Source organism: Castor canadensis, chromosome 5, assembly GCF_047511655.1.
Source record: "Castor canadensis chromosome 5, mCasCan1.hap1v2, whole genome shotgun sequence".
Classification (NCBI taxonomy): Eukaryota; Metazoa; Chordata; class Mammalia; order Rodentia; family Castoridae; genus Castor; species Castor canadensis.
Window position 1 is genome coordinate 74,293,956 of NC_133390.1, and position 11,163 is coordinate 74,305,118.

General features: G+C 39.3%; 1 protein-coding gene across 1 annotated transcript; it reads right to left on the reverse strand.

Moving 5' to 3' along the window:
- Positions 1-4,717: 4,717 nt before the first annotated feature.
- On the reverse strand, positions 4,718-10,829 carry Smco1 (single-pass membrane protein with coiled-coil domains 1). Its single transcript, XM_074073422.1, has 3 exons — positions 10,646-10,829; positions 8,077-8,226; positions 4,718-7,648 (listed from the first exon to the last, which is right to left on the reverse strand). The coding sequence occupies exons 1-3, from the start codon at positions 10,693-10,695 to the stop codon at positions 7,204-7,206; spliced, it is 645 nt and encodes a 214-aa protein (XP_073929523.1). The 5' UTR covers positions 10,696-10,829; the 3' UTR covers positions 4,718-7,203.
- Positions 10,830-11,163: the final 334 nt, after the last annotated feature.

Below are 11,163 nucleotides of genomic sequence, written 5' to 3' on the forward strand. Positions count from 1 at the left end.
CATTTTGGATAATGGATAATCAACCTGTACATTAAAAATTGTATCTTTCGTTGGCAGTACTGGGGTTTGAACTCAGGGCTTCATGTTTGCAAGCAGGCACTCTACAGCTTGAACCACACCTCCAGACCATTTCACTCTTATTTTGGAACGGGGTCTCATGAACTGTTTGCTTGGGATGCCCTCCAATAGTGATCCTTCTCAAGTAGCTAGGATTACAGGCATGAGTCACTGGTGCTGGCTGGAAATTATCTTCATGAGTGTTGTTTCTTTAAAAACAATCAATCTTTTGAGTTACAAGTTTATATAAATGCTGTCATTATTTACTAAACAAAATTTTCTACAAATACATTTTAAATCTTCCTCCCTAACCCAAAACTGAGATGGATAATACAACACCTATACCTAGGATTATAAAATCTCTTATAAAGATATATTCATCGATCTTAATTTCTGACCCAGAATATACAGCTGTTTCTGTTTTTTTTTTTTTTTTTTTTTTTTTACAATAAAGGCACCTGCACACACATGTTTATTGCACCATTATTCACAATAGTCCAGCTATGGAAATAGCCCCGATGCCCTAAAACTGATGAATGGTTTAAGAAAATGGAATTTTATTCAGCCATAATAAAGAATGAAATTTTGTCACTGGCAGGTAAATGGATGGAACTGGAGAGCATCATATTAAGTAAAGTAAGTCAGGTTCAGAAAGACAAAAGTCACATGTTTTCTTTTGTGTGTGAAAGATAGATCCAAATACAAATATGAGCATTATCATATATACATATATATGTAGAACATGTTTAAAATAGTAGGACTAGTAGAGACTAAGGGAGGAGGGAGAATAGAAGAGAATGATGGAATGAGTAATATTGAAGTACATTACATCTGTGTAGGAACAAGACAAAATGAAACACACTGAAAACTGTTGAACAATATGGGGTAGGGAGAAAAAGGAAGGAAGAGTAATAGAGGAGGTTACACAATATATTTATAGGTAAAATACCAAGGCAATATACCAAGGCAATTTCTGCATTGAATTCCAAAGTTATCCTACTTAAGGTGTTTATATATCTTACTATAACTGATATCTGAGGCCTATAATTTGCTTTGGATTTATGTTTCTGTTTTTCAAACAGGGTCTCCCTGTGTAGCCCAAGTAGCCTGGAACTCACAATCTTACCACCTCAACCTCCCCAGAGCTGGGGATTACAGGCGTGTGTCAGCAAGCTAGGTTTTCAGGCTAGGGTAGCCTTCCTTCCCACCTTAGGGTACCCACATTACTGTCTGTGCTCAGGGAATGAAAACACATTTAACATGACTACACAAGTCTATCCAACAAATCTGTTACTTAAGTAATATACACTTAGTGGTAAAGATTTTAAGAACTTGCTTTTTGGCAGGGGACGGCGGGAAGGGGGGTGCAAAGCAGGGACTGGGGTTTCAGTTCAGGTACTTTACTGCTTGAGCCACACCTCCAGCTCTACGAACTTGCTTTTTTTTATCCTAACCAGGGCCCCTTACTCTTGCTAACTTCACCAAGAGCTCGTTGCTCTTGTGAAATGGTAAAGACTGCCTGACTGCCATGTTCTGGATTCAGCCTCAAACAGATGGCCATAGCATCCATGCATCCAAACCATCCATCCATCCATCCATCCAATTGATTTGTGGTGCTAGGGGTTGAACCCAGGGCTTTGTGGAGTGCCAGGCAAGCACTTTACCACTGAGCTATATTCTCAGCCCAAGTCACAGCACTCAAGAGATAGGAATAAAAGTCCTTTATTTCACAAGGAAGCCAAATAACAAGAACTAGTGTTGTGGACTCTTGAAAACCCCTACCAGTGACCATATTAGCCGAGTCACCTTTTTAAAAAGAATCATCTGGAAATTCAGTGGTTTAACAGGCTGAATCTCTTGGGAGGTAGATTAGAATTGGAGCTATTGCCAGTCTGCCCTTGAGGGTGGCTAACATTTCTGTCCCTTAGAGCTCTTTCATGGCTTTTTCTCATTTATATCAAAGTCCAGAGATCAATGTGCAAAAGTGTGCCCTGTTAGAAATCTTTTTTAAACTAGCAAAATAGAAAAAATAAAAAGCAATAAAATAAAAAATAAAAATAAAAAGAGAATGTGTTACTTCTTTCCTGAAACAGGAAAAAAAGTGGCCCTTTGCAATGCTTTTAAGTGTGACTGCAGGTATAAGCCACAAACTTCAAGGGCAAGTAAACCAGCTTTTGTTGAAAGTCTGCTATAAGGCATACACTCAATGCCATTCTTTCTGTGGATGTGAAATCTACAGCTTCCCAGAATACCAGGTTAAATTCATGCCTACTTATGCCACAAGCTGTCCCTTGGCCACAGTAGCTCTCAGAGGCCTCCTTCCTCATTTGTTAGCCTTTCCTGCCTGTCCCACCAAGGTAGCCCTTAATGCAGAATCACAAACTGGGTTTCAACTTTTTTCTCCCTAGTAGAGGAAGGGGGCAGAGATCATTTGATCAAGATGTCCCTTTTCATGTTGTTAACAGCAGTAACTTTTCAAAAATTTAACTGGGACCAGAGAGGAAAAAAGACCCAGGAGCACAATCAATGATTGGTAAATGGCACTAAGAGCCTAGCTGAGAACTGAAAAAAATCAAAGTCTAAATGAGCATTTGTTTAGTGCAGTGCCCAACACAGTGCTGTACTGGCATTTTAACAGAAATAGCTCAGTCTGCAGCTATTCACCCAAACATTTGTGGTCTTCGTGTGGGAAAAAAAAAAAAGGTGTGGGGGGTATACATCTATAAGCTCATGGAGGTTGAGGCAAGAGGACAAGCTTGAGGCCAGTCTGGGTAATTTAGTAAGGCTCCATCTCAAAAATAAAAGGGCAGGGGACATATCTCAGTGGTGAAGTGCTTACCTAGCACGCTTGAGGCCTAGAGTTCAATCTCCAGTACAAAAGAGCACAGGTCTTTAGGAAAAAAGACCTTTGAATATTTGTGTCTTCTCAAGATTTTTATGTTAAAGTCCTGACCCCAGAGTGAGGACATTTGGAGATGAGAATTTTGGAAGTAACTGGAGTTAAATAAGGTCTTTAGGGTGAGGCACCAAGAGCTTGCTCTCTACCTCCCTGTGTTCAAAGAGGTTATGTAAGCACAGTCAAAAGGTGACCATCTACAAGCCAAGAGGAAACCTCAGGATGAAATCTACCTTGCCAATCTTGATCATAGACTTCCTGACCTCCAGAATGTTAAGAAATAATTTTCTATAGTCAATGGTGTTTTGTTAAGAAAGCCTGGACACATACATTATAATACCACCCCAGGAAATATACTGAATTTATGAAATAATTAGTCTATAGAAAGGAAGATCAGAAAGAGTGAGCTTTGCACATTAAAAATATGATGGGCACTGGTGACTCACATCTGTGATCCTAGCTACTCAGGACGCAGAGATCAGGAGGCTCGTGGTTTAAAGCCAGTACTGGGTAAATAGTTCAGGAGACTGACCCTATCTTGGAAAAACCATCACACACACAAAAAAGGCTAGCAGAATGGCTCAAGCGGTAACAGCACTTGCCTAGCAAGCGTTCAAACCCCAGTGCTGCCAAAAAAAGTCGAAATATGTTCAAAAGGTAAAAGCAAAAGGCAAAGAGAAGGAAAGCAAGAAAGGTAAGAAAAACAGAAGATTGTTAGAACTCGAGAGAAGCAATGGAAAAGAAAAATGAGTACAAGACAATTTCCCAGAACTGAAGAAAATGAGTCAGTCACCAGGAGGGCCTGCTGACTACCCCAAGTCAATAAATATATACACACTCATGCCAAGGCACTTCTCATGGCAAAACTTCAGAACAAAAGTTTTGGAGAGGCAGCAAAATGGGTCATATAGAAAGATCTGCTATCAGAAACAACAGGCTATAAGACAATGAATGCCTTAAAAAATTCTCCAAGGTGATTTCCAACCTAAAATTCTATATTGTCAGTTACACGTGAGGCATTTTCAGATTTGCAACTTAAAATTTTTACTTCTCAACTATCCTATTCTCAGGATGCTCATGGAAGAAGTACTGTTCTGAAATGAGGAAATAAACCAAGCAAGAAAAGGTAACGTGCAGGAAACAGGATCTAACTCAGGAGAAACAGAAAGCTGAGTCTCAGACACCAGAGGTGCAGAAGGTCTGGAGAGTAACAGCATGAACTGCAGCCCCAACACAGTTCCAGGAAAGACAAAGGAACTGTTAGTACTTGAGACATATAACTACAGAAGACAGTTTTAGAGGGCTTTCTCAAGCTTTTGGTGAGTTTGGGAAAATCTAGTGACAGGAACATAGAAACTTTCAAAGGAACCAAGACAAGAAAATTAACAACAGGAGAAGCAAAGAGTTGTACAATAAAGGAGACATAATGATAAGAAACCATTAACTACTAATCTAATGAAAAACTGCCACCTCTTGATTAGAAGACTACAGGGGAAAGGGGGCATGGGGTAGTACAATACCCAAATGCCTGCATGTCTTAACATAAAATTATTGAGGGAAAAACGGAAATACCAAGAAATACCTAAGTACATAATTTAGATCAATACATCCTAAAAACAGCTCAGAGTTAAAAGTAAATGTTTGAGTTGGGTCTCACTATGTTAAGTAGACTTCCCCTGAACTCCTGGGCTCAAGCAATCCTCCTTCCTCAGTCTCCCTAACCAGTTGGGACTACAGGAGTATACTACATGCCTAGCTATTCCATTTTTCTTTTTTTTTTTTTTTTTTTGTTTGTGGTACTGGAGTTTGAACTCATGGGCTCCTGCTTGCTAGGAAGGTGCTCTACCACTTGAGCCACTCTACCAGCCCTGTTTTTTGTTTGTTTTCTTTTTACATTTACTTACATGTGTATACATTATTTGGGCCACTTTTCCCCTAACCCAGCCCTGGTTTTGTGTGTGTGTGTGTGTTGTTTTTTTTTTTTTTTTTTGAGATGAGGTCTCATGAACTATTTGCCTGGGGCTAGCTTTGAAACTCAATCCTCCAGATCTCTGCCTCCCCAGTAGCTAGGATTATAGATGTAAACCACCAGCACTGGGCCCCATTCCCATTGTTCTCTTAAGCATTCAACCTTAATCCGTTTACTTCCACACAGATCTCATGCTGTCATGCCACTGCTTTCTTTCTTTCTTTTTTTTTTTTGGTAGCACTGGAGTTTGAACTCAGGACCTCATGCTCCTCCAGTCTGGCATTGCTTTCTTAATTTGTCTTAAACACTTTGTGGCTTTGTCTTCTTCAAGAATCCTTTGGTGCATTTCCTCTAAGAAGTATTTATTCCATCATACAGTGATGTCCCTCTTATAAATGTACCCAATCATATATTGCCTGGTGATAGGAGTTTTATTGTAATCTCACTATTTAACTTTTGCATTTTGATTTTTCTCTGTGGATGCTTCCTCAGGTTTCCATGGTCTTGCCTTGTGGGTTGCTTTCTGGACCCACAATCATTTGTTCTGCCTGAGGCTGACCAGTTGTATTCCTGGAATCACTGGCTCTTCTGCCACTTCTGAACATTGAGGAATGGGCTTCTAGTGGCTGCTAGGGAGGCCTGAATGATATATACAGCAACATTGGGCAATTGAAAACTGTGATTGAGTGAGCACAACAGATAAAGAGATAAAGTCTCTTCCTTCCAACACATGGTTTTTCCAAACAGGAGTATGGAGAAGAACAAGAGAATGGATGTATCTGCTGACAACTTGTTATGTCTCTCATGGCACATCTTCAAGGAGGGGTCAGCAAAGTAGTACATCGCCTCCTATTGCTTCATATCCTTCTCTACCTCATTTCTTTCCAGCATGTTACCTCACTCTGACTGTTGAAGACATACCACCCAAATAAAGCATCTATATTTAATCCTCGCCTTAAGAGTCTGCATTTTCTAATATTCCTGTTATTCACAAAACCTAGCACATGGCCTTCGGTGTCCAATAAATATTATAAAAAAGTGATCAATGCAACTGATACTGTACAAAAGAGCAAATGTACATCAATATGTAATTTATAGCTTCTCATGGTATATGTTAGGTAGCTTTTATTGTTTAATTGCCTTTTTTTTTTAGTCGTGGTACTGGGGTCTGAACTCAGGTAGTCACACTTGCTTGGCTGGTACTCTACCACTTGAGCCACTCCACCAGCCCTGGTTTGTGTTGGATATTTTTAAGGCAAGGACTCACAAACAAACTATTTGCCAGGACTGGCTTCGAACCTCAATCTTCCTGATCTCTGCCTCCCAAGTAGCTAGTATTACAGGTGTGAGTCATTGGTACCTGGCATTTAATTGCCTTTTAATAGGTAATACATTTGTGTAGTTCAGAATTCAAAATGTTTATAATTGATTAATCCTGAAAAGACTTCCTCTTACCTTTTATTCCTAATGTCTTAGTTTTCTTTCCTAAAACAACTAACATTATCACATTTTTTTTTTCCAGTTCTGGGGCTTGAACTCAGGGCCTATACCTTGAGCCACTCCACCAGCCCATTTTGTGAAGTGCTTTTTCAAGATATGGTCTTGCAGAACTATTTTCCCAGGCTGGCTTTGAACTGTGATCCTCCTGATCTCTGCCTCCCGAGTAGCTAGGATTATAGATGTAAGGCAGCAGCACCCAGCTAATATTATCACTTTTTAATGTATCTCTGCAAAAGTTTATAGATACCTAAATAACATGCAACCTATACGCTCATATATATTTTTTTGGTTCTGCCCGTTTCTCTACTTAGCATATATAGGAAATGAATATTTAAATAAAAACAACACTATAGCTTGGTGATGACTCCATATTATTTTTTCAGGCTTTTTTTTTTTTTCATGGTATAGGGTTTGAACTTAGGTCCTCACGCTTGTGAGATAGGCACTCTACCATGAGTCACACCTCCAGCCCCCATAATGTTTTCTTTATTTTTTTTCCTTTGCTTATTTTTTTGTGGTGCTAGGGATTAAACCCAAGGCTTCACTCATGCTCAGCTATACCCCCAGCACCATTCCATGTCATTATTCAAAGAGCTTTTTCATTATTTTATGTACTCATTCAGAAAATATTCATTGTATCAATTTGTCATAATTTCTCTATAATAATCCCCTCACTTTTTGCTATAACTATAAGCCTGCATGAATTAACACTGCAAACTTTCTTTTGCCACTTGCAAGATAAACTGCTGGAAGTGGAGTCACTGGGTCATAAGGTGACAAGTTAGTTTTTGACTGATGGTATCAACTCTTTTAGGCTTGACTTTTGCTCTTCAGGAGTCTTCACTGCTTTCCCCTTCTCAATGACCTGAACAGCCCTCAGCAAACCATCCTGCAGAGCCTGGTTCTTTACCACATTAGTGATCACGAACACAACATCTCTGATGTACATCTGTCTCACTTTAGCTGCATAGTATTCTGCCCTGTTACCGTACGCAACAAAGAAGGTACAAAGAGCGGTGATATCTCCTTCTTGCAGCCCACATTCCTCCAGAACAGACTCCCACGCAGCCCTTATGCGCTTGTTCTTGATTTTGCGCCTAAGGACAGAGGCTAAGGTGGGAAGTCCTCTCACCAGGTCTGGCAGCTTCTCCAGCACTCGAGTATGCAAGCAGATGAGTACTTCAATGACGTAGCTGTTTAAAATATTCAATTCCATTGAAGTGAACCTAAGGAAAACATGGAGAGCTTCTGAAGCAGAACACTATGTATAAATATAAATTGCATTTGACTAGGATAACAATACAAATGCACTAGAAATCACAACTGTTGTCTTTTAGAAAATAATCACTTTAGAATTTTAGCTCACACTAAACTGCATAGCTGAGTTCTCAGGTCACCTATACTTTCAGTTCCTTAATGGAAAGAGAGTTTTATTATTTATTTCTGCCAATCAGACTTTGGCAAGTAAGACTCTAGGATGAGATGTTTACTGCAGTGCCTAGAATATAAACAGGCACTCAAATGAATCTTTTCTGAATGAATGGACCAAGGAAATGTAATACCATCTTAATCTATTGTTGGAACCATGTTAAACTCAAATTGGGAAGCTCTCACAAGGCCACCAAATTCTGTTGATTTCTCAATCAGTACTCACTTGAGTGCCAAAACTGATGCCCACATCTCATCTTGGGCTGCTTGACTTGCCAAAGTCTTGCTATGATATTCAAATCTCTGTGTCAGATTATCCTTGGTGGTGTCCAGTTCTTTGAACTGTGCTTCTATAGCTTGGAGTTTGTGGTCTACTCTGGAGGATGAAAGAATCGAGGGTTAGTTTCGGTCAGTGACAAAACTAAGGTTTTGCATGGCTCAAGAGGGAAACACCTGCCTGGCAAGCATGAAGCCTTGAATTCAAACACCAGTACCACCCAAAAATGTAATAATAATAATAAGTTAGTTTTCTCTATCCTGTTTTGACTTTCTAAATCCTGTTTTTTTAAGGATCAGCTTAAATTTCATTGCCTTCTTGAATTCCCTCTCTAACTGGAAACCTCTTTGCCCTCCTTCTCTTACAGGGACTCCCTCTACCACCAGTGCTCACCTCCTGCTTTACTTTTAAGTTTACTTTTCATAAACTAAACTGTAAATTCTAGGCAAGGGGAAATCAGAGACCATTTCTTAGAAATTTGTATGCCAGTCTCCCAATATCTAGCAAAGGCCTTACGCAGAAGTAATAATATACTTTTTTTTTGTTTTGGTGGCATGGGGATTTGAACTCAGGGCCTCACATTTGCTAGCCACTCCACCACCCCCAGAAGTAATAACATATTTCTGTATAATATGTTGACATCTGTGATGTGATGTGAATGAGATGCTGAACTGTACAACTGGACATGGGGGTTTAAGTAGCTCTAAATAGTCCTGATTATCAGAAGGCACTGTAGCACTGGAATTATGTCTAATTGAGTCATACATCTCACTTGCCTGAAGCCACCCACATTGTCTGAATTTCATGAAGGAAGTGATGTATAAACATATGTGTTACCTCACCAATGACCTGAATACCTCTATGGTTGCCCAAGAATCTGTCTTTGACCATTTTCTCCTCTTGGTCTTCAATTTCTCCCAAGGCTAATTCAGATTCAGGTACCACGTCTCTACTAAGCACTAGACCTAATACTTCCACCAGGATGGTGATGTCAAACTCAACTGTATTAAACTGAACCTACTAATACCCTCTCTCCTGTCTTCAGAAACTACTGTGGAGAAAATGCTTCACTGCTTTGGATTTTATTTACACAAAGATGAGATACAAAATGTGCATTTTTAGGAGTATAAGCTTGCATGAATTCATATAGCAGCAATCTGTGTTCAAATCAAAACCATGTAATCTGGCATACTGTTTATATTAACTTTTAGACCTTTAAGACAATTTTACTATAGGTCTTCTCTAGCTTGGACTTTAGAAGTGATCTTTTATGCTTGTCAATCAGCATAAAAGTTTATAATTGCAGCAATTCTTCGGAATTCTGTCACCAAAGGGCATGCGTAGACCATTCCATTACATGTTAAACAGCATGCAAATCTGAGTGCAGTCCATTTCTTACCACAATTCCCTACCTCAGTTGATGACTTTACTGCTTATCCAATTGCTTAAATAGAAATCTTAGAATAATTCTCAACTTTGTCCCCCCCATCCATTAATGTCTCTTTCATCTATCTCTTCCTCTGCATGCCCAGCAAGATCTTCATGATCTTTCACTTGGACCCAGGATTACAGTAGTCTGACTGTTCCATTGCTTCAGTCTCCAATCCATTCTCCAGACATATTGTTCTAAAGTACAGTTCTGCTAATGTAACCCAGCTAATGTTGCATCTTTTAATCCACCTTGACTTACCCAGTGTTAGCTTTAGAGGCAAAGTGGATCTCCCTAGCAGAAAACATACAACCCTTTACCGTTTGCCCCCATCTTCTGCCACTAGTCACTCATATGCAATCCAGGCTTGCATATACCTTCCATGTACAGTTTCCTTTCTCTAGAATTCCTTTCCATGTTTTATTTCCTTAAGCGTTCCTCTATGAAGAGACCTTTTCCTAGTATTAATGGCAAAGTAGAATGACCCCCCCCACTCGTGTTCTCTTACCCTTTTGGAACATCACCATTATCAGGTCACCTGCCTTAAGTCATAAGTTGTCGTTGGTTTTTTTTTTTTTTGCTAGTGCTGGGATTTGAACTCTGGGCTTCACACTTGCTAGGCAAGTGCTCTGCCACTTGAGCCACTCCCAATCTAAATTCTAAGTATTTTCTAGTAATTCTGTCATTCCTACAGGCTGTATACTCCTTGAGGACAGAAAACACATTTTACATATTTTTATTAACTTAGCATTTAGTGTATGCATGAATTGAATGGAGTTATAACACCTGGGAGCAGAGACATTTTTTTCTTGATTGCCTTATTATTTATTTATTCATGCTGGGGATCAAACCCAGGGTCCTCTGTCATGGTAGGTAAACATTCCTACCATTGAGGTAAATCCCAACCCCCAGACTTTTATCATTAATTTACAAACTTTTGAACCTGGAAGACTTAAGCCACTTTAACAGAAACAGTTCTAATTGGTATGTCTGTCCCTTCTTTGCTTATTTCTATTTTTCATTCTTCTCTTCCCCATCTTCCAAGAATAGCAAACCCATGCTTATTCCCTCCCTGTAGCCCTTAGCAACCTTTTCATTGCCTCCTTCAAGGATATCAGGGTTGTGGTTTCATTGTTCATCTTCTTAAGGCAAAATGAAAGGAAACAAAACAAAGCAAAACAAAGACCCAACAGATGTTCGAATCCAGGGTTTTCTGCTGTTTCTCACTCAGCAACAGGGAGCAGCGATGTGAGCGGTCAATCTAAATTCTGCCTGAAAGGTCACTCGGTGCCAGAAGCTTTTAATAGCTCATACATCCAAATATAGTTTCAAATAACTGATTGTATGAACACAGATGTCCTGGAATACACTATAACATTTGCCTTTGAAAACTGACCCATAGTACATCAGCAGAGAATGACAAACAGCCACATTCAATCTTAATTCTGTGTTATATTCTGGTAAGCAAATGCATTCATTGTTCAAGGATTACATTTGATGGAAATGTTTTTTAGCTTCATTATTCAATTACAATCTAAATTAAGTTTAAAGAGTGTCCGAGATCTTTTATGATGATGATGATTTTTATTTATTTTTTTTGGCAGCAC